This window comes from Hyperoodon ampullatus (assembly GCF_949752795.1).
Source record: "Hyperoodon ampullatus genome assembly, chromosome: 3".
Taxonomy (NCBI): Eukaryota; Metazoa; Chordata; class Mammalia; order Artiodactyla; family Ziphiidae; genus Hyperoodon; species Hyperoodon ampullatus.
Window position 1 is genome coordinate 32,164,111 of NC_136916.1, and position 24,040 is coordinate 32,188,150.

The following is a 24,040-nucleotide window of genomic DNA, read 5'->3' on the forward strand; positions in this document are numbered from 1 at the left end:
CAAGCAAAATCAAATCCCGGCTTTAAAAACCCCAGGCGGTCCCGGGGTGGGGGATGGGAAGAGGCCGCCACCCCTCCCCCACACCGCGGCGCTTCAATCGCCCGGGAACTACCAATCCCGGCGTGCCCCGGGGCGGCGCGGGCGCAGGGGCGCGTGCGCGGAGGGCAGCCGTTGGCTGGAGCGGCGGCTGCGCGGGTCGCGATGCTGTGAGGTCTGCGGCCGCTGGCAAATCGGGCCCAGGATGTAGAGTTGGCGGTGGCTGACGGCGCGTCTGACGCGCAGTTGGGTGGGGTAGAGAGTAGGGGGCGGTAGTCGGGGGTGGTGGGAGAAGGAGGAGGCGGCGGCGGCGGCGAATCACTTATAAATGGCGCCGAAGCAGGACCCGAAGCCTAAATTCCAGGAGGGTGAGTCTGAGCTCCTGGGGAAAAGGCATCTATCGGCGCAGGAGAGGGAGGCGGGCTCGGGGTGGTTGAGGTTTGGGGGCCAGGGGTGGCAAGGGCTGCGCCCGGAGGAGGCGGCGGACAGGGCTTTGTGCGGGGAAAGCGCATTGCGGCGGGTTATTTCGGTGCATCACGAGGAGAAAATACCTTGTGAAGCGAAAGCGTTAGGCAGGCGTTAGAGTGGCAGAGGGAGCCATTACCGCGTGGCAAAGCCTTAGTGCAGTGTTTGTTCTGAGGAAGAGGGCGCGGAGAAATTAACCTATTGTAGGGAGGCGACGGGCGCGCCATGGCGGCCGTCAGGGGAAGTGATGTGGCGTGGGGGAGGGGAGGCAGCGGCGGCGGTTTCGGGCGCCGGCGCGGAGCACCCCGGCCGCGTGGGCGGCCAATGCCTGGCGGTCTGGGGCGGCCTCGAGTCCGGAGGTGGTCGCGCTCGGTGGAGTCGCCGGGCTGCGGCTGTTGGGGGTGGGCTTCGCGTCTCGGGGCGGGAGAACTGCGTTGTAAAATGGCTGCTGCAAGATGGCCGCGCCATCATGGCCGCCGGCGCCTGGGTCCCCGGCTCCCGGCCGCCGACGCCGCTTTAGGGCAGATACAGCGCCCCCTTCTTCGCCAGCTGCCGCGCGGGAACCGGTTCCCCGACGCTTACCCCAGGGAGGTGGGTGGGAACTGGAGAGAAAAAGCGCGAGCGTCTGGGTCGGCTTTGTGTTGCCGGCAGGCGTCTCTTTGCTTACCGAAAAGCCGAGTGCCAAGATCCTATGGGGATGTGACTGCGCTCTTGCTGTGCGGTTGCTCTTAAAACAATAAATAAAAGCTACCTGAACGCGGTATTATGTTTCCACTTATGAGTCCCATTGCCTTGCTGTTATCTTTTAAGTACAGCAGTTGTTTGACTAATTGCAGCAGTATTTGATTAACTGATTTGAAAGTTGAGTTTTTATTGTCTTTGATCGACATGTCTTGGCCGACGGTAGAACCTGATTTCCAGTGGAAGACAGCTCTTGAATTTCCACAATTAACGTATCTAATAATTTATATTAAAGTGGAGATTTAGGAGTAAACTAAAATGGAAGTAAAATTCTGTGAGGCAAGCAAGAACACTTTAAAATTCCCTTTAATTATTATGGATGTGTTAGTTACCGTAGATGTCGAGACGTCTGCAAAAAATTGTAGCGATTTTCAAACTTTAATGTGCGTTAGTCATTTACACAAAACCCAAGTATATTGTAACTCTGGAATATTTAAGACGTTTCCAAGCGTGTTTTTGCTATGACTGACTCTTAATACCTGCTTTCTCTCATGCTGAGAAGCTGTGTGACTACCTTCTATATATAGATTGCCTTTTTTTTTTTTAAACCAGATATTTTGGAGCAGGGATTCTTAATCTAGGGTCAGTGTTTATAATTCAGAAGATCCGTGAACTTGGACGGGAAAAAGTTGTGGTTTCTATTGTCTAACTAAAATTTAGTATTTTTCAGTTGTGAATGTTAGAACCCCTCCCCCACAAAACAAGCAAAGCAAACAAAGAAACAAAACCCCACAGTAGTATTAGCTGTATGTTTTCATGTCCCAGCATTACAGTGGTGGGAGATACATTGAGATGTAATGTATGCTCGTCATTATTTCAGAGTTGTGGTAGTTATTGGATCAGTGGCTAAATGTTTATATCCATTGAGGAGCTCATATAAAACTATAGAACGTGATATTTTAAATGTTTTGGTAACTATTTCAATACAGTTGGTTTCTTTTGTAATACGGTTTTACGTGTTTGTAGAAAAATTCTGCGAATAGGCCCAAAGGCTTAACCGAACTGTGAAGGGTCCATGGCACAAAAAATTAATCCCCACTGTAGGTTATCAAAGGAAGATCACCCAGGTGTGGGACAGTTAAGGTTGGCTTGCTGGAGGAAGTGCTTTAGTTCTAAACTAGAGGGATGGTAAGAGTGATAACAGCGAAGGAGAATCCATGTGCTGCTATAGTGGTGAATTAGAGAAGAGTATGAACTAGTGTATCTGTAAGGTTTTGAAAGCTACCCAAGAGTCTCTGCACTTAGCATTACCATTACTTTCCAGACATGTTTTCTACTCTTGTGTCAAAGTTGTAACCATCTTTAAGAAATTATAATTATTTATAAGACATTTTCAGAGAATATCTTGTAAGGAAAAACGAATATTCTGTTGGAACTCACAGAATTATATTAAAACACTGCAGAAGAATTGAGCTTCTGTAATGGTGGAAATACGAATGATCAGAAACAGTTTTTTTCCTAAATGGTTCTTTTAAACATGGAAGTTTTTATTTAATAATGGTGCAACATGTTATAAGCAGTTTTTAAGTACAGACTTTTGCACTCCACTTGGTCTTTCACTTGAAATGTTAAAGCATAAGGTAAAGAAAGCTGTTGGGCAACTAGCCCATTGTCAGGGGGAGGACTCTTAGCTTGTTAGGAGACTGACTGATGCTGGAATTTGAGTAATGTTCCCAGGAAGCAAACGAGTGGGAGGATGGGGAATTGGAATCGCATCACCCTTGGAATTTTAGAGCATTGGGCAAAATTACCTTTGTAGTTTGATACTAGAAAGGATTAAGAGTGAAGAAAGATTTTAAAAAAATATCTGAGACTGTGGTTTGCTCCTTCCCCAATTAACACTTCCATGAAAAAAATAGGCATTTGTTATCCTGGGTCATGCTCTTCAACTTACTGTATATTTTTTCAACAGGATATTAGGGCCAGGTAGCTAGAATGGAGGTCAAAGGGTCTTAGCCTCAGTGCAATTGTCTTTGGAGGCAGCGGCCAAAAGGAGTGAGAGGGGAGTGAGGCCATTTTCAGGGTGCCTTTAGAGAGTACCTGGAGAGTTAAATTTAGGTAAACAGGTCTGATCTTTGGTGCTGCTGTTTAGGCCCTATACCTTATCTATAGCCCCATGGTCTCATTCTTGTCCACTGTATTCAGCAGTGGCTCCAGCCTAGCTTTCTCTTGCACTCCAGACACGTGTACTCAACTGCTTACTAGATGGGTCCAGTTTGGTTGTCCTGTAGCCACTATAACTTATTCCAAAATTGATCAGAAACCCCTCTCTCCATTGCCTTTTATCATTAATGCTCCCACCATGCTGGAAGTCAGTTTAAAGTGTTTCTACTTTGGCTTAGCTGTCCTCCTCACTGCTTTTGATTCATACCTATTTTCTGTTCTTATCCCTGACAGTTGGGAGAAGTCTTCGGTCTCCTTGTTTCTAGTCTCCAGTTTTTCTGCATAGGCCTAGTAGCCTCAGGCAGTGGTTCCTCAGAGTGGACCACTGCACAAGAATTTGTCATCTATGCTTTGGTATCTACCAGTTGCTTTCCTCAGCATGGGCCCTTCCCTGTGACCTTCCCAAGTAGCTCATCAGTCACTCTTCTTACTGCTTATGAAGATAGTTAAAATAGGAAATCCAGTAAATTGTGCAAAACTGTTTGGTTACATGTCAGTGTCACCTATACTGCCCTGTAGTCTCTTCAGAAATGAGCTAGTAGGCTATTTTAATTTAATTTTAGAGCTGAAAAAGCTGACTCTGTTGGCACTTTTGTTACCTCTGGGCCTGTTGAAATCAAGTGGACCGAAAATAATGTGAGAAGTCTATTTCTTCTACAATCAAATGATATTTTAAGGTACTGCCAGGAATTGCCTGCCTGATTTGTCTGATGAGCAGGGGTGTCTTCCAGATCTTATTCCAGTTCCTAACATTTTATTTAGTCTTGCAAGTCTTAATGGTAGATGCAACACAGAGTGTTAAGTTCCAAAGGTTAGAATTGTCTGGGTTTTTTTCTTTTTTCTTTTCTTTTTCCCATTGAAGCAGCCCAACACCCAGAACATCATTGAACACACTGAAGGCATGGACATAGTGGGACCTCTTTTTTTAGAAAAAACAGCTGTATCTGATGCACATTGAAATTTTTATGTACAGAGTGTTTTTCTTAGTTTAATCAGTTTAAGACGGTTGGAAGCAGAGAAGGAACAGGTAGAGCATAAGGTCCTAAACTTAAAATGTCTTTAAATCCCACATGTATCAGTACATTGAAAAATAAACCAAATCTGCCAGTAGATAGCTACAGTAGATTTAATTTGTTTAGCAGGTGATAGATGATTTGATGATTTTAATAGATTGATATCCTGATTACTTTTTGTTGTTTACATCAGATGCTAAGGTGTTTTTGTTGTATTGAAGTTTGATCTGAAGCGTTGATGGATACATTGCCTTACCCACTTGTCTACTTTTTTTTTTTTTTTTTTCTTCGGTACGCGGGCCTCTCACTGCTTTGGCCTCTCCCGTTACGGAGCACAGGCTCCGGACGCGCAGGCCCAGCGGCCATGGCTCATGGGCCCAGCCGCTCCGCGGCACGTGGGATCCTCCCGGACCGGGGCACGAACCCATGTCCCCCGCATTGGCAGGCGGACTCTCAACCACTGCGCCACCAGGGAAACCCTTGCCTACTTTTTTGAGGAATACCGTGGTACAAGTGTGATGGCTCTCCATCACAACCAGATGTGCATGTTCTTATATATGAAGATAAATCACAACTAACCCAGTGCTTTTTTTTTTGTCTTTTTTACTTTTACAGGTGAGAGAGTGCTGTGCTTCCATGGGCCTCTTCTTTATGAAGCAAAGGTATTAAACTTGTATTCTCTTGAAAAGTTGGCTGAAATTACTGGTTGGATAATACCAGTTTTCAGTGGTTGGTAGCTTTAGTGAGAGCTACCTTTTTCATAGATTTTCATAGATTCATAGTTCCTCATCTTCTCTTTATGGGTGTCTTACTGCTTTCTTAGTGGGTCTTATAAAGCATTGCTGTCTTGCCATTCATCTTACTGAGCTGCTAAAGGTCCAGTAGTTGGAAAGAGCATTTGAGGGGAAAGATAGAAAATTGACTATTAATGGGAGCAAAGTAGCATTTTGTAGTTAATGACTTGTGAGAAAATACTGCCAAAGTTAACTTTATTTGCAAATATAATGTGCTGAGTAAGCACTGAGTAGTTACGTTAAAGGTAAAAACTAACGTTTAAAATGAGTACGTTTAACTTATTTGTTGGATTGTTTGGCAAAGTTTGAATTGTTGGGGGGTTCCCTTTCCCTTTTCTCTGTATCAGTGTTGTGCTCAGGTAATAAAAACTGATTTTCCATTTAGCCAGAGGTAAGTGGAATGATGCATTACGAAATCAAAGGTGTTCTTAGTATTTTGTTTCTGGTAACTTTTTTAGCACAAATATTTAAGGTGTGTCAACTTCTTTTACAGTGGTAGTTTTTTAAAAAGAACAGTATGCTGAACCGTATAATATTTAACGGCAATTTCTACGTATGTTCTTGGTGAATAGTTTATGTCTCTGAAAATAAGACTGGAAAGTGTGAGTGTGACACCATTTTCACTACTTTTTACTTACTTTGAATACATAGTGGATGTATGTTTTTAAAGTTCTAAAATGGCTGAAACTGGATTCATGGAGATGGTCAAGAACTTTTTGTGTGTGTATGTATATCTTAATGGTATATTACCGCTGCAGCTTATAGTATATTCTAAGTCCTGTTTATCATTTATATCCTTGAATGTTTTTTTTTGTTGTATCAACTTCTGGCAAACTCTACTGGACTGGCAGATTTTTCTGCTCTGGCAGCAGAAACACTCCAGGGAACAGTTTTAAATGGTGATTGAAATAGCTTAAACTATTGTGGTTCTCTTGATTTGCATCTGATAAAAACTTAAATCCAGACAGTCCTCACTTTTTCATAGTTAATGACTTCTCCTAATGATTCAATCCAATTTGTTTGGCTGCTTTTAAGAAGAACACAAGATGTTTTTCATCTGTCACTTTGCTAGTTGCTGATAATCTGCAGCAGAACAGCTATTGCCTTGTGTAAACTAATGAAATTTTTTAATGATTCAAAATTATTTTTAATTTTTTAAAAGGAATTTAATAATTCTTTAGCTGAATTTATTTTTGAAATAATGTAGCTTTTGGCTAATTGGACTTAGAGAAAGCACAAATACTGTTTTCATTAGCGTTCTTGGATAGCTTATCTAGCCCAGTGATTTAAGGTTTTAGGGGGACCTTTTGTGCTTATGGTTCTTCAGATTTGTTGGACTGACTCCAACAGATTTTAAGACTGTTCGGCAGTTTTATAACTCTGAATACCTAAGTAGTCTGAAGGCTTAAATAATGTTCTTTTAAAGAGTTGCATCTTATTATGTTCATTTTGGCCACCAGAGAGTTTAAGTGTAGTTTGTCTTCGAAAGATTGGATACTTGAAAATTATCCAGGTAGTCTTTTTTTTATTTCCTTCAGTATTTCTAAGTGAACTTTTTCTTTTTTATTTCAGTGTGTAAAGGTTGCCATAAAGGATAAACAAGTGAAATACTTTATACATTACAGTGGTTGGAATAAAAAGTGAGTATTAGATCTTTAAAAGCAATGTTTTATTTATAATTAACAAGGTAGCTTTGTGTCGTAGATTGATACAAGCATATGCTTCTTAATTCTTGCAGTTTTAATGTAAATACATGTTGAGGCAAAGGTGAGCCATTTGTAGTGTGATGAAAATAGAATAGAAATTAGGGTATACAGCCTTTTTTTTTTTTTTTTTTTTTTTTTGCGCTGCACTGCGCAGCATGTGGGATCTTAGCTTAGTTCCCTGACCAGGGATCAAACCCACGCCGCCTGCACTGGAAGCTTGGAGTCTTAACCACTGGACTGCCAGGGAAGTCCCCTACAGCCATTTTATTTTACATTCTTCGGAGTATTTCTTGTGTTCCGGTATAATGTCTAATAATAATTAGCCCAACTATTTTCTGGTTTTGGTACATTTTAGGACAGCTTGAGTTTTTTGCCTTAACACAAACTTAGTGACTACATATGGTATTTCAAGCAGTTATACTCAAAGCTAGTTGGCTTTTTCTACCTAGAAAAGGGGGTGGGGGAAGATTGCCTGATTTGGAAGTATTAGCCAGCTCATGTTTTGAACTTTGGAAGCATAATTAAATGCTTACAAAGTGAATTCATGTGGTTCACTTTTTAGCATGACTTAACAGAGGTACAGAAATTTAGTTACAGAACCTAATTTTGCACCCCAAAGAGTTAAACTTTTTTTTCTTTTTTAGAAGTGATGTTGCGGGGAGTGGACAGTGGTTATAGATTGAACCCATTCTAGAATGTTTAGCCATTGGAGCTCTTTGTCAGTGATGGGTCTTTCCTCTTGGGGCCCATAAATATCACATTTGATAATTTAATTCATTTATGGTGCTTGTAAGTGAATAGCCTATAATTTTTATTGTGAGAGGATTTTAATTTTACTAATGGTGTTTTGTCCTTCAAAAATAGTACTGCCAGAAGGTGTAGTTCTTGAGGAGTTGTTTTCTAGCAGATTTTAAAGCTTTGTGTCACCTTAGCCATACTCTGGTAGCCATCCTCTGGTAGCTCTCCAAGTGAGCACTGCCATCTGATTTGATGAATACTCTTGCTTCGGAAGGAGCTTTTCTCCTTGACATTTACTGACCCTGTGACTTTGGTCTTCTTTCATACAGTCCCATAGCCAGGTGACCAACCCAGTTAGTTTTATTTATTAGTTAGAAAATTTTATCACAAAATGGTTTTAGCTAAGACGAAATACCAGACCCTTACTTTTTCTTCCATTAGTATAATTGTAGAAAGGTGAAGATGTAAAATGTGTAAAAGCGCATTCAACAAATGATTTTTTTAGTTAATGATAATTAAAATATTTATAATAATGATATGTTGGTAATACAGTAACTCAGAGTGACCCTGTGGGCTTTTAATCCTTTGGTCTTTTTTTAAATTTATTTTATTTTTATCTTTGGCTGCGCTGGGTCTTTGTTGCTGCGCATGGGCCTTCCCTAGTTGTGGCGAGCGGGGGCCACTCTTCATTGCGGTGCACGGGCCTCCCACTGCAGTGGCCCCTCCTGCCGCAGAGCATGGGCTCCAGGCGCGCAGGCTTCAGTAGTTGCGGCACACGGGCCCAATTGCTCAGCGGCATGTAGGACCTTCCCAGACTAGGGCTCGAACCCGTGTTCCCTGCATTGGCAGGCGGATTCTTAACCACTGCGCCACCAGGGAAGTCCCTCCTTTGGTCTTAATAGAAGTAAACGTCTATGATTTTAAATGGGATTTCAGGATTAATGCTAAATTGAGTCTAATATCCAGGAAAGTTTATCTTCTGGATCCCAGTGTAGTTATGGCTTTTTCTTCCCTATTAAAAAAAATGAAGTGTTTAAAACTGTATTTCAGCCTTTTAGTAGACTTAATATGTTATATATCAATATTTTGTTAACATCAGGTAAAGTTGAGAGTATATCAAGATATAAAGAGAATCTCAGTTCTCTGTAGGAAATAGAGTATCTTATTTATGCATATCATTTATGGGAAGTCTATCCAGGAAATTAAAGAAAAGCAAATAGCAAATTTATGCAATAGGTCTAACCCCATCCCCGTGTACACTTTAACTGTTTTAGGATTTCGTCTTAATAGCAGTGAAGACAGCTTTTGTGCTTAATTCTTTCATGTATAATATTTTCTATAAAATTACATGTAGGTATGTACAGTGTGAAGACTGGGTTTTAAGTAGCTTATAAGAAATTGTGGAAATACATAAAATGCTTTCATTTTCTGATAGTATTGCTTGAAAATAAACCTTTGTTTCCTTTGTTATGTTATCTAGTAACACAAATAAATGATAGGGTACATAGTTTTTTGGGGTTTTTGTTTCATTTTATATATTACTCCTTATAAAAAGAATTAAGGAAAAAATAGCACTAAATATTGGAGATCTTTATATTTTTGTAGACGTATTGAGGAATATTAACAAGGATGTGTTTTTTGTAGTTGTTTTGGTGTATAGATGAATATACGGAATTTTGAAATTTTTGATCTTTAATAAGTATTTAGAGAAGCCTTTAAATCCATACAGAAAGGAGGAGGAGTTGTTCAAATACCCAGCAAGTATGTTATGTTTTTATTTAGTGCTGTGTAAGTAGTGCCATGGATCATTGTGACTTTGGGAATTAATGACAAGCTATCTTTAGAAAATTCTGAAATTCTTTTATGCTTGAGCTATATGTAAAAATTTCTGGATATTTGGCCTTCAGTTACTACCCTAGTAGTGGTGTTCTTCAGAGCAAAGCATGTTGTCATTTCATTTTCCTGTGGTTCAGCAAGGGTTTTCAGCTCCTGACATGTGAAGGAAACTCAAGAATTGGTTTTTAGATCAAGGTTCTTATTTAGATGCATTTTATATCAGGGGAATGAATTTGCAAGGTTCTAAAATGGAACTTTGTGGTAAATAAAAATTTGCTAGCTCCCTTTAATTTAGAGAGAATTGGAACAGATATAAGAATAAGATCCTCATTTTGAGTACAGTTCATAGGATACTGTACTTTCAGAAAAGCATACAACAAAAGCTCAATCTCCAAACTGGAATTTTCTTAAACTTCAGTAAATGTATACTTTTTCAAAAGCAGAATAGATAGTAAGATATTTCTAAATTTTCAAAAACCTTATTGGAATTTGTTGACACAGACATTTAAGTATTATATTTGTAAATAAATCTTAAAGCTTAAGCTAAATTCTACACCTAGTTACTGAGATTACTTTGTACTATGCTGTCTGTATCAGAAGTGCTGTGAGGCCCAGGCGCTCTGAAAAAACTTTGAAGACACGTGAGGATATTGTAGCACTTTTTCCTGTTCCTGAAGGAGCTCCCTCAGTACACCACCCCCTCCTGACCTCTAGGTAAATGCATGTTTTAAAGTTTTCTCTAGGAGATCATGTTGAGGGTTGCTTTTTATTTTTTATTCTTCTTTTGGCTGTCTTACATAAGAGGTCAAAGGTGGGAAATTATTAAATAAAAGACTTTGAGGATACATCTCTTTGTGTCACTAAAGGAGCTCCATCAGCAGGAGGAAAAAATTTGCACAAAAAGTTCAGCATTCCCTAAGAAATACCTTATCTTTGTTTTCCCCTTTGGAAAAAAAGCCACATCAGAAATCCTGTTCTGAACAACAAGGTCCTACTATAGCACAGGGAACTATATTCAGTGTCCTATGGTAAACTATAATGGAAAAGAATATGAAAGGAATGAAAATATACGTATTACTGGATCAGTTTGCTGTATAGTAGAAATTAACACAACATTGTAAATCAACTATACATCAATAAAATAAAATTTTAAAAAAAGATGTTGTTTTGAAGGAGCTTTTCTAAGTGCCAGAAGGCCTTAGCAACTAGTAAGAGAGTGGTTGGTTCTATCTTTTGATGTTTACAACACTAAGAATGGTTTTGCCTCGAAAGTTGATGTATTCGTTTGTGAGTGAGTGATAACCATTGTAACACTTCAATTTACAGTCTTAGCTGAGCTGATCTAGATGGTATTCCGTATTGTAGACCTCCTCATATGTTTCTGACAGACCTTGAGTGTTTATTTTTTATGTCAAACTCTCAAATGTTTTAATATGTATTATTTAATTCTCATAACAATCCTATGAGATAGGTACTATTATCCTCATTTTACAGGTGAAACTAAGGCACAGAGAGTTCTGTAATTCTGTATCACAGGTAACCAGCCAGTTAGTTTTAGTTCTTTAAGAAGTCAGCTTATTATGGATTCCTGTGCCTCATTTTTTTTGGGAATTAAAGTTCTTTTAGGTACCTTTATTCTGTAAGGATAGTTGCTTAGGGGCTCTTATGCTAAATGCCATGCTTTTATGCCATTTTAAAAAACAATTTGAATAATCTGTTTTTGGACTCGCAGTTTAGATTTGGTATGTTGCTTCTGAGAATATGTTTATTGCCTTAAGAAAACATTTATTTATTTATTCTTTGGCTGCACTGGGTCTTAGTTGCGGCACATGGGATTTTTCATTGTGGCATGAGGGCTTCTCTAGTTGTGGTGCGTGGGCTCTGTAGTTGAAGCATGCGGGCTCTCTAGTTGTGGCGCATGGCTCAGTGGTTCTGGTGTGCAGACTTAGTTGCCCCGTGGCATGTGGGATCTTAGTTCCCTGACCAGGGATAGAACCTGCATCCCCTCCATTGGAAGGTGGGTTCTTAACTACTGGACCACCAGGGAAGTCCCTTTACTGCCTTTTTACACAACAGATTTTCACTTTAGTTGAGAATGAATTTGTAATGCCAGTTTGTCAAATTAGTTCAGAGAAGTCCAAAGTCTTGCCTCCTGTATTTCTAACAACATAATTGGAGGACAGAGTCTGAGTAATAACGAAATAGTTTTGAATGATATTTTAACTTTTCTCTTTTTCAGTTGGGATGAATGGGTTCCAGAAAGCAGAGTACTCAAATACGTGGACACCAATTTGCAGAAACAACGAGAACTTCAAAAAGCCAATCAGTAAGTTTGTTTTGCAACATGAATATCAGGAGAAATGCCTGTAAGTTAATTTTTGGAAATGAAATCCACAATGGAAGTCACGTTGGCTGCCTGCCTTTAAAATGATCCTTGGGACCTATCAGCTACTGTGTTATGACTTTGACTTCAAGTGATCAGAAAAGCCTTTCCTGGGGAAAGGAAGTAGCATACATATAATTTCTGGAGTCTGTCCTTAGAGGTAGGTAGAAAACAGAGCAGGATGTTGTTGGAAATTTCTGAAGTTGCAAACTCATTGTTAACGGTCTTATCTCTTGGGCTGTTTGGAAGGTACACTTCGTGGGGGAGGAATAAGAAAGGAAGGGGGGGTTCCCCATTGTTACTTACCTCTGAAAAAGCACATTGAGAAAAGGAACCCTGAAAGAATGTGTGGTCTATAGGGTAATTGTTTTAATTTCAAAACTGAAATATTACGAAAATGGAAATGATACAATGGGATCAGATTTAAAAAATTGGGATTGGTGAATTTCAAAACAAATGGAATTTTCAGTTATATGAGAATCTGTTGTCACTTTTTCTGCATTTATTTTAATTTTCGTAAGTATGGAAGAGCCGAATCCTAGGCCTTTTTACTGTTCTTCCTTTCTTGAATTGATTTTTGTAAATACATTATTTCTCTGTTGAACTTGTTAAGTAAAAACTTTGTACCACAATATGTATAGGCTCGGGACTTCAATTTGAATATAAATTTCAAAATGGAATCAAGTGATCAGTTTATTTTTCCACATAAATACTCATTTTAAGATGATTTTATTGAAATTATTTTTGAAGGGAGCAGTATGCAGAGGGGAAGATGAGAGGGGCTGCCCCTGGAAAGAAGACTTCTGGTCTGCAACAGAAAAATGTTGAAGTGTAAGAAGCTCTATCTTTGTTTTAATTTTACATACTGTTTGTGAAACTCAAACTTGACACACATTGTTTTCTGTTAGGGTTTATTGAAAATGAAAACTGGAACATTGTTGTGATTGGAAAAATGCCAATGAGAACCCCCTTGGTGTTGGGTTGCTGAAAATACCTGTTAATTACATACTGATTCCTTAATTACATACTGAGTCCTTAGCAGTTTCCCCCCCCCACCTTTCCTTTATTTAGTAAAGGAATATTTCCTTTATGTAGTAAAATATACATAACGTGAAAATTTACCACTTAACTCTTTTAAGTGTATAATTGGGTGGCATTAAGTACATTCACAACCCTCCTCCGTTTAAAATTTATTTATTTATTTATTTACTTACTTACTTATTTATTTACTTATTTACTCACCGCACCAGGCGGCATGTAGGATCTTAGTTCCCTAACCAGGGATGAAACCCGCACCCCCTGCAGTGGAAGTGTGAAGTTTTAACAGCTGGACCACCAGGGAAGTCCATTACAACGCTTCTTTTAAGTTATATTAAATATGTATACGTGTAATGTGTTTTCTTTTACAAGTATAGTGTTGAATTATTAGGACACAAATTTTGAGATTTGGGGGATAGATTGGCTTTTTCAGTAGTGCTAAATATGTGTATTAGTTTTAATTCCCCTTTTGAAACCCATGATAACGGTGTGAGATGTTAAGGTTTCAAATCATCCCCCCTCCTCTCAACCCCCAAGAAAAAGAAAACCATTCCTTGTTAACACTTAAGATTTAGAACATCTTGGTAATAAGCCTATGTGTGCAAGTCATATGCATACACACATTAGTGTAATAAGTTTATGTACCTGAAAGCCAGTGTGGGAATGGTAGTGTAATAAAAGAACATAAAGAATCATAATTTTTATTAAAAGATCATTTTTTCTTGCCACTTGAATATTTTAAGAACAGATAGGTTTAATGAGTGGTCCGTCATGTGCTTCTTTTCAAAGGATCAAAAGTAACGTGCTCTAAAATATGATTGATTTAAGAGAAGTATGTTTTCCTTGAGATTATATTCTGTTGCTTTTAGACCTAACTAGTCTGACTTTACTACCTAAAAATTAGGTGATAGTAATGAAGGTAACGATGCATTTTGAAATGTTTGGGGTTTTAACCTTTTTGGGTGAGTCTTTTTCTCAAGGAGTCTGCCTTTTAATGGGAACATGACACTTTGATAAGATTGTAATCTGAGTACTTAGGAAGGCATCATGTAATTTTAAGTATTGCTTTGCCCTGGTAGAATAGAAGATCTATTTTAAAATAAAAATACTGAGTAAACCTGGAGATTTATTTATTTTTTAATTCTTTCATTTTGATTTGAGGTTTTGATACAATTTTTAATATTTAATGTTTAGTTTTATACCTTACACCATCTTTAGTGTTTGGTAATTGTTCTGTAGCTTTCTCTGAATATACATAAACATGTATGCATCTGGTTGGAAAATATGAGAACCAGATTTACCTTTTTTTGTTGACATCTAGGTCCTTAAGGTTGGGTGCTTATTCTTTATAAACTAATAGTGAATATACGTGAATTTTATTAGTGCTTTGGCTTCCAAGTATACTTTGGTTGTTCATTATTTAGTGGCATGACTTGTCTCAAGAATGACTTTGGGCTTCAGTTATTCTTTCAAATACATTGAATCTAACAGTTAATATTTTGATTATAACATTTAGTCCTGAGGCTTAGAAATAGGAAGTCAGACAACACCAGCAGTTTATTTATTGTATGAAATCCATTGCGTACTTTGAGAAAGTAGCTTGCATGTTTAATTAATACAAGCAAGAAGGTTGAAGCAAAAGTCTTTTTTTTTTTTTTCGCGGTACGCGGGCCTCTCCCTGTTGTGGCCTCTCCCATTGCGGAGCACAGGCTCTGGACGTGCAGGCTCAGCGGCCATGGCTCACGGGCCCAGCTGCTCCGCGGCATGTGGGATCCTCCTGGACCGGGGCACGAACCCGTGTCCCCTGCATCGGCAGGCGGACTCTCAACCACTGCGCCACCAGGGAAGCCGAAGCAAGAGTCTTTATGACTGGTATTCATTGAAGTATAGTTTATAGATCTTTAGAGTTGAGATCAGTTGTCAGTATTTTTTCTTTAATTGTTTGGTATAGACTGGGTAAGAAAGGAGTGTAAGGGCTCTTGGCTTCTCTTGGTCCGCACATGTTCCTGACATGTAAAAGTTCATGGTTTAATCTGACTCAGAAATACTGTCCAACAAATATTAGTGTTACAGAAGTTAACCTTAGAGAAGGAGGGAAAAACCTGTAATATCAGATGGCCAGATTTTTGTGTTTATAACCAGCATAAGTTAATGTTGAGTCATCAAATGAACCCCAAGCTCTAAATTAAATAAATACAGGTAGTTAACATTTGTAAGTATTAAAGCTGTAGAAAAGTAAAAATATTCAGGTGTTCTGTTATGGTCCCTCCAGCATAATCTATAATCATGGGCTTTGTAAACTGTTTTCCTTGTATTGCAGAAACAATTATGTATAAAATCAAAGTTACTAATTTACTCTTTGTTAGTGTGTATATAAATAAACATGAGTTAAGTTGCTGTTAGAGATGATAACCAAGACATTAGCTTTGTTCTACGAATGGGAGAACAGAGTGTTTGGTGTTGTAGTGGAGGGAATATAGTTGAGACGAAATAAAGTGAAAGAATTTGGACCAGTGAGAGTGGAGTAATGGATTGGTCTGAAACATACAAATCTAAAATCAAATTATGCTGGTACTAAAGTAATTGGGAGAAAATATTTTAACCTTTGGAGCTTTTTTTTTTGTGTTTGTGGAATAATATTATCCCGAAGTATATTTTTATCACTTAACATGCTATAAACTTACAAACGAATAATATAACCCTGGAAGGAAGTCTCCTGATGTGGTTTTGGTTTGGTTTTCTAGTATGTGGAGGGAGATATGGATTTAGCCAACTATCAGTTAAAGTCCTTGTGTCTGAGTAGTGAATGAGAATATGCAGGAAATAAGATTCCTGCCTGATCTTAGCAAACAAGGCAGTATTTGTCTGTGAACTTAACCTGGTAAAAGGAATTTAAACAGAGGCAGTTTTACTAGCAATAATTACTTATCTTTCTCTTCCCTCCTTTCAGGAAGACAAAAAAGAACAAACAGAAAAGTAAGAATATTAACTTTGTTTAAATTATTTTGCCTTTTATAATATTTGCATTTTGAATTCACTGTTAAATTTTTAAAGTTATGAAGTTTTAGAGTAAGCTTATGTTGATGGTCTCAAATATGAGTCACAGCAATGTTACAGAGTTAGGTACATAGTAGTAGAGAACTCATACTCTTTCTACCATGGAGAAGCCTGTAAGCGTTTATTATTGTCATGTTACTTAATGACTGATCCTGAGACAATAACATTTTAAAAATAAATGTAAGATGGTAATATTAAATGTCGCTTTGTACTAGATGTTTGGTAGAGCTGTTTATAAAAGTTATATTTTTGGTAGGAATATGATTCTTTAATGTAGATTTAAGTAAAATCAATGTAATGGAAAAGTCAAAAGAGGGTATGTCATGAAACTAGTTTCCTTAACAGAGTTTCTCATTTATTAAGCTAAAAATACCCCTTCCTGACCCCCAAATTTTTACAGCACCTGGGAATGGAGATGGTGGCAGTACCAGTGAGACACCTCAGCCTCCTCGCAAGAAAAGGGCCCGCGTAGATCCTACTGTTGAAAATGTGAGTTTTTCCTTAAGTTTATGAATATATAATAGCATGTTAGAATTTTTAATCTTGTCATTTTACAACACAGTAAAAGTCATAGAACTTTGATTGTCTCAAAAGCATTGCTAATATGGTTAACTACTGAAGTGAAAATACTCCCCTTTTTTGGATAAAGGATATATTTGTATACCTCTTTATTTCACTTGTAGCACTAGATATGTTCCTGCTAGATTTTACCCCCAACTCATCATCAGATGTTCGTTGTGAAGCTCTGTGTTCATGTACAACACTAAATATTTCTTTGGTATTAGACTGAATAGACTTAGCTAGGTCACATTAAATGGTTTAGTGTGTCCCAAGATGATTTAGTAAACCCACAAAAAATGCCAGGAAAGCCTGTCAGTTCCACGTGTATGTGTGGGTACAATAGTTTAGGATTCTTACATAAGTGAATAAAATGTCTTATTTCTAATTTATTATGTTTATAATTTCTAAAGTTATGAATTTGAAAATAGGAATTTTAAAATTTTAACCAATGTCGTTTACATTTCTGAAGCTGAGGTTTAAAACAGTGGTATGTTCTAAAAATTAGGTATTTTTAGGCAGTTATTGAAGACAAATTAGAAGACAGTACATTTAATTTTCTGTATTAAAGATGTAACTTTAAGATAGTCGTGTTTGGGCTTGTCTTTGGAGGTATGAGTATTCAAAATCAGTAAATTTGAAAATACTAAGCTAAAATGCATCAAGTTGGAGTGGTCATTTATAGAGGAAAAGGAAATTTGCTAAAGAATATTTGCTTTCACATGAAAAGACATTGAATGTCTTTGTTTTTATTTTTATTTATTTATTTATTTATTTATTTTTGCGTTATGCGGGCTTCTCACTGTTGTGGCCTCTCCCGTTGCGGAGCACAGGCTCCGGACGCGCAGGCTCAGCGGCCATGGCTCACGGGCCCAGCCACTCCGCAGCATGTGGGATCTTCCCAGACCGGGGCACGAACCCGTGTCCCCTGCATCGGCAGGCGGACTCTCAACCACTGCGCCACCAGGGAAGCCCTGTCTTTGACATTGAATCAAGATAAGATTCTTTTCTCCCAGGAGTTAGCTATATGATCTTTCCATTTATCAGTTTTGAAATGACAATTCCAGCAGTCCATTTGAGTTAAATCATTAATTTATACCCGGAGGCTCTAAAGGTTCAGAAAAGCCTTTAGAAAGCACTTTTGGAGCTGTTACTCAGCAAGAAAGGACAGATGTTTAATACTCTTCCTTTTTTTCTGTTTAGGAGGAAACGTTCATGAACAGAGTTGAAGTTAAAGTAAAGATTCCTGAAGAACTAAAACCATGGCTTGTTGATGACTGGGACTTAATTACCCGGCAAAAACAGGTAACTTGAAAGCTACACAGATTGTAATATATATGATATGTTCTTGCTAGTGTAAAAAATTTTTTTCTAAAGGTAAAGGTTGTAGACTTGAATATTGAAAGTATGACTGATGAGTATTTTAATGCAGGGACTGAATAATCAGAAAGGACTTGGGATTAAAACAAAGTACATATATCAAAGTCGATGAGTTTATAATGATTTTTTTAAAGGTCAAGATAACTCATTGTTGGCAGTTGCTAGGTCAGGAACACATTATTCTGAAAATCCATAAAAACAAGCATGTATTTCCTGTCTTACTATCTTTGAAAATGGGATATTGTCTCATACATATGTTGCTGCTAATGAAATGTAATAGGAAGCACACAATACTGCCTGCATGGTATTTGTGACCTCTAAAAAGAACCTGAATCTGACAAGACCCTAGGTCTCATTACTTGTGTACAGGAGTTAGGGACATTATGAGGTACGTATGTAACATCACAAGGGTAGTCATCAAAGTCCAGAATGAGGCACTCTACAGGACAAAAGAACCAATTTCTAAAATAGGACAAGCAGGGTAGGGGAGAAGTAAGGACTGTGTGAGGATTATGAAACTTCATAGACATCAGTCATATACTGTACAGTATGTGGACTGCGTTTGATTCTTGATTTGCCTCTGGAGCTAAACTGCTAGGTTTAGCTTAGTTCTACCACTTACTGAGTTGGGGCAAGTTACCTGGCCTTTTTGTGTTTTAGTGTTTACATTTAGTGGAATAATGGGTCCCAACCTCATAGTATTGATGTGAGGATGAAGAGAATATTCAGGTAAGTGCTTCAGACAGGGTCTGGCACATAATACTATACAATACATGATGACTTGATAACATCACAGAGGTAAATTTATGTGCAAGTGTATTCCATAAATAGTAATAGTGTAATGTGTCCAACAGATAGAGTCTTCAGAGCCGTGCTGTCCAGTATGGGAACCACTGGCCACTTTTGGCTATTGAAATTAAATAAAATTAAATTTTTAGTTAGTCACATTAGCCATGCTTTAAGTGCTGAACAGTGCCCTTTTCTATTTTATAATACTATTAGGTCATCTTTTATTACGTTAAAGCTTTTCCAGTATACTTTTCCTTTGAAAAAGAAGATATTAGTATTCAAGTGTATTTTTGTTTTCATAGCTCTTTTATCTTCCTGCCAAGAAGAATGTGGATTCCATTCTAGAGGATTATGCAAATTACAAGAAATCTCGAGGAAACACAGATAATAAGTAAGAATATACATTTCTTTGAAGTATACCCAAAGACATTTCAAACATTTTTTTTTTTTTTTTTTTTTTTTTTTTGCGGTACGCGGGCCTCTCAGTGTTGTGGCCTCTCCTGTTGCGGAGCACAGGCTCCAGACGCGCAGGCTCAGCGGCCGTGGCTCACAGGCCCAGCCGCTCCGCGGCATGTGGGACCTTCCCAGACCAGGGCACGAACCCATGTCCCCTGCATCGGCAGGCAGATTCTCAACCACTGCGCCACCAGGGAAGCCCCAAACATTATTTCTAAATAAATTATCTGAAATGTGTACTTTAAAACAATACCATCAGGGGCTTCCCTGGTGGCGCAGTGGTTAAGAATACGCCTGCCAATGCAAGGGACACGGGTTTGATCCCTGGTCTGCGAAGATCCCACGTGCCACGGAGCAACTAAGCCCGTGCACCACAACTACTGAGCCTGCGCTCTAGAGCCCGCGAGCCACAGCTACTGAAGCCTGCGCGCCTAGAGCCCTGTGCTCCGCAACAAGAGAAGCCACAGCAATGAGAAGCCCGTGCACCACAACGGAGGGTAGGCCCCGCTCACCTCAACTAGAGAAAGCCTGCGCGCAGCAACGAAGACACGACGCAGCCAAAAATAAAAAATAGAATAAATTAAAAAAAAAAAACCATCAGAAACTAGTAAAATAGAATTTTATTGCTTTAGGGGGTTTGGCTGGCAGATAGATGTTTTCTTTTTTTTTTTTTCTTTTTTGAATTTTATTTTTTATACAGCAGGTTCTTATTAGTTATCTACTTTATACATATTGGTGTATATATGTCAATTCCAATCTCCCAATTCATCCCACCCTTGCCACTGCCCCCGCCTTGGTATCCATACGTTTGTTCTCTACATCTGTGTCTCTATTTCTGCCCTGCAAACTGGTTCATCTGTACCATTTTTCTAGGTCCCACATATATGTGTTAATATATAATATTTGTATTTCTCTTTCTGACTTCACTCTGTATGACAGTCTCTAGATCCATCCACGTCTCTACAAATGACCCAATTTCGTTCTGTTTTATGGCTGATATTCCACTGTATATATGTACCACGTCCTCTTTATCCATTCATCTGTCCATGGGCATTTAGGTTGCTTTCATGACCTGGCTATTGTAAATAGTGCTGCAGTGAACATTGGGGTGCATGTGTCTTTTTGAATTATGGTTTTCTCTGGGTATATGCCCAGTAGTGGGATTGCTGGATCATATGGTAGTTCTATTTTTAGTTTAGTTCTTTAAGGAACCTCCATACCATACTGTTCTCCATAGTGGCTGTATCAGTTTACATTCCCACCAACAGTGCAAGAGGGTTCCCTTTTCTCCACACCCTCTCCAGCATTTGTTGTTTGTAAATTTTCTGATGATGCCCATTCTAACAGGTATGAGGTGATAACCTCACTGTAGTTCGGTAAACGTTTTCTTAAAGGGCCCAGATAAGTAGGTGTTGCAGGTAAAATCGAAGCTATATCTAAGTACCTATATAACCATTTAAAATACAACTATTCGAAGATGTGAAAACCATCCCTAGCCTGAGGGCTATAGTTTGCTCACCACTGGTCTATTTTTGGAATTGATTCCTTGCCTTCTTATTAAATCTCTGTTTTAAAAATCTGTTCCGTAGAGGCTCAGGGTCATTAGTTTCACCTTTTAATTTGTTACCCTTATGTTGGTTGACTTAATCTTGATCTCTCAATTCTTTTCAGTGACCTGCTTTGAAGGTAAATATTTTTATTCATTTATCAGGGAGTATGCTGTTAATGAAGTTGTGGCAGGGATCAAGGAATACTTCAATGTAATGTTGGGCACTCAGCTGCTCTACAAATTTGAGAGACCACAGTATGCTGAAATCCTCGCAGATCACCCTGATGCGCCCATGTCCCAGGTGTATGGAGCGCCACATCTACTGAGATTATTTGGTAATACTGCCATTTAGAAAACAATTTCACTTTTTTTCTTTTGAGCCTTTAATATTTTTGTCTTTCCTAATTTATATCAAGGGGTAACATAAAATAACATTCAAAAATAATGATTTAATTCCAATTTGAACTTTAATATAGTAAAATCCAACGTCAGTTTCTAAAATCATATACTTTAAAGGAATCAGTGATTGTTGCGTTTGCTAATGTAATTAAAATACATGCTTATAGTACTACCTTGGATGTAACTTTGACTAAATTCTTCTGTTTAAATAGTACGTATTGGAGCAATGTTGGCCTATACACCTCTGGATGAGAAGAGCCTTGCTTTATTACTGAATTATCTTCATGATTTTCTAAAGTAAGTCTAAAGATTAATGCTTGAAATAAAAACATGAATTAGTTTAGTGTACTGAAAATTACTCTGATAGATTGACATTATATAGATGTTATTATAAAACTAAAGTAAACAGAACAATGTGTGGTATTGGTACAAGAGTAGATACATTGTTAATGGAACAATGTAAGTGCAAATGTAAGCTCTTAAAGATGAAGGGAATATATGTTATACATGTTAAAGGGCTGGTATCTTTAACACAAAGGAGTTTTAATATGAAAAAGATGAACAAAACAGTGAAAAGTAGACATTGGAAATTCACAGAAATGTCAGTAAAAAGGCCATTAAAATGTTTAACATAATTAAAATACCTCTTGTCGATTGGCTTATATTTTTGGAGAAATGGAGGAAAGGGCAATCCTGCTTTTTACAGCTTTTTGGAGGGCATTTTGGCAATGCATATAAAAATTTTAAATGTGCTTTTACCCTTTGACCAGACAGTTAGGCTTCTGGGAACTTATCCTGTAGAAATACTTGAAGGCACAAAGATTTCCAAGCATGTTTATTGCATTAAAAAAAAAATGAAGAATTTTAAACCGTTATTAGTAGATGAGGTAGGTCTAAATATATGAATCAAGAAAGATGTCCATGTTGTGTCAGTTAAAAAAAAAAATAAATTGCAGTAGAGTATGGTATGATTCCTCTGGTGTGTAGAGAAACACTTTCAATCTTTGGAATAGATGTGGAAAAATAAGGATCATACTTAACAGTGAGTTGTCTTTTGGGCATAGTTTTGGGAGAGAAGGAGTTTTCCGTTGCTACTTTATATAGTTGTGTTTGAATTTTCTTAAAACGGCATCGTGTATTTTATAATTTTAAAACCAATGCGAACCTGGGAATCTAAACAGCTTTATCGTCTGCTTTACCAGTGATGCATTCACATCCTTTTTCTGCTCCCACTTTACGAAATGGAAGTGCTCTGCTACTCGACATTTCAGGTCCCTTTGATTTTTATGGTGTTAAGTCCAAGTGTAAACTTGAGCATTACTGGTCAATTTCTGAATCTGTATTTAAGATGATGGATTTCAGAGAGCTAAAGAAAACACCTACATGTTATTCTTTTAGACACCTGTTTCTTAAAGGTAGCCCAAGTGCTCAGGTTGGTATTCTGGTGACTCCTGTTCTTTGCTTATTTGAAATACGGGGAGTAACTCTGGACTATATCCTTTTTTGTGTTGTTTGGTATATAACCCTATTTACCTGAGTTATAATTACATAGTTTTACTGTGAGGTTGTGATTATTTTAGTATATTTTAAAGTGCTTTGTGTGGCTTCTGTATATAATTGAGAAGAGATTAGTATCAAAATATGATTCTTTTTCACGCTTGTAATGAATATTTCATTTTTAGATACCTGGCAAAGAACTCTGCAACTTTGTTTAGTGCCAGCGATTATGAAGTGGCTCCTCCTGAGTACCATCGGAAAGCTGTGTGAGGCGCTTATACTCACGCTTGTTTGGATCTCTGTAAACACATTTTTGTTTATTAGTCCTTCTCTTGTACAAATGATGTACTTTGGAAATGTTAGTGTATAACAGAAGTGATGTTTGTTTTCTGTTTGATTTTAAACAGAAAATAAAAGGGGTTACAGCTCCTTTTTTCTTTTCTTTTTTCATTTCAAAGTTGCTACCAGTGTATTCAATGATGGACAACAGAGAGACGTACTGTAGAGTGTTTTATTGCTTAGTTGACAAAGCTGCTTTTGAATGCTGGTGGTTCTATTCCTTTGACACTACGCACTTTTATAATATGTGTTAATGCTATATGACAAAATGCTCTGATTCCTAGTGCCAAAGGTTCAATTCAGTGTGTATAACTGAACACACTCATCCATTTGTGCTCCCCCCTTTTTTTTATGGTGCTTACAGTAAAGAGCCCATCCTTTGCAAGTCATCCATGTTGTTCCTTAGGCATTTTATCTTTGCTCAGATTGTCAAAGAATGGTGGCTTGTTTCATGGTTTTTGTATTTGTGTCTAATGCACGTTTTAACATGATAGACGCAATGCATTGTGTAGCTACAGTTTTCTGGAAAAGTCAATCTTTTAGAAATTGTTTTTCAGATCTTCAATAAATTTTTTCTTTAAATTTCAAGGAGCAGTGTGCTTGTGTGGATGCATCACAAAACCTTTGTATATTGTGTATTCCTTCTTGTATTTAGACTGATTTTTCAGGTGAGTGATTTTCTTGTTTGGCCTTTCATGGAATGAGAAGCTTGGCTTCATTATCTACCTACCAGCAGCTTTGGTAGTTTGCCCTCTTGAGTTCTGGCTAAAAAGTTACAGGTTCACGTGACTATTTCTCTGCTTTTCATAGACTATTATTATTAATTTTGAGCATTGAGGGAGTTTTTTTACCTGTGTGACAGCTAGCTTTCTGCTAATTGTTTGCTTTGAGGTGTTTACCAACATTATTCACAATGCCTATAATTTGAGCTCCTTCCCCCAGTTTAAATATAGGCCTCCTTGAGAGGTTTTGACATGTGTTATCCCTCACCTTTGTTCTGTGGAAGTTCTTGAAGTTAAAAGGCATCTCATCTCTGCTTCTAGGAGTACCCCCTGTGATTTCTTCTTTGTTCTCCCATACAGTCCATATATTCTTGTGAATGG

At 38.0% G+C, this 24,040-nt stretch overlaps 1 protein-coding gene across 2 annotated transcripts; it reads left to right on the forward strand.

Moving 5' to 3' along the window:
* Positions 1 to 323: 323 nt before the first annotated feature.
* MORF4L1 (mortality factor 4 like 1) lies at positions 324 to 23,525 on the forward strand. Of its 2 annotated transcripts, XM_079699494.1 has the most exons (12): positions 324 to 404; positions 5,034 to 5,080; positions 6,785 to 6,852; positions 11,732 to 11,818; positions 12,626 to 12,706; positions 15,864 to 15,889; positions 16,371 to 16,459; positions 17,732 to 17,833; positions 19,000 to 19,088; positions 20,865 to 21,037; positions 21,314 to 21,398; positions 22,784 to 23,525. In XM_079699494.1, the coding sequence occupies exons 1-12, from the start codon at positions 365 to 367 to the stop codon at positions 22,866 to 22,868; spliced, it is 972 nt and encodes a 323-aa protein (XP_079555620.1). In that variant the 5' UTR covers positions 324 to 364; the 3' UTR covers positions 22,869 to 23,525. The 2 variants fall into 2 exon arrangements, with proteins under 2 accessions (XP_079555620.1, XP_079555621.1); XM_079699495.1 differs by lacking the exon at positions 6,785 to 6,852 and having other exon boundaries at positions 333 to 404.
* The last annotated feature ends 515 nt before the right edge of the window (positions 23,526 to 24,040 follow it).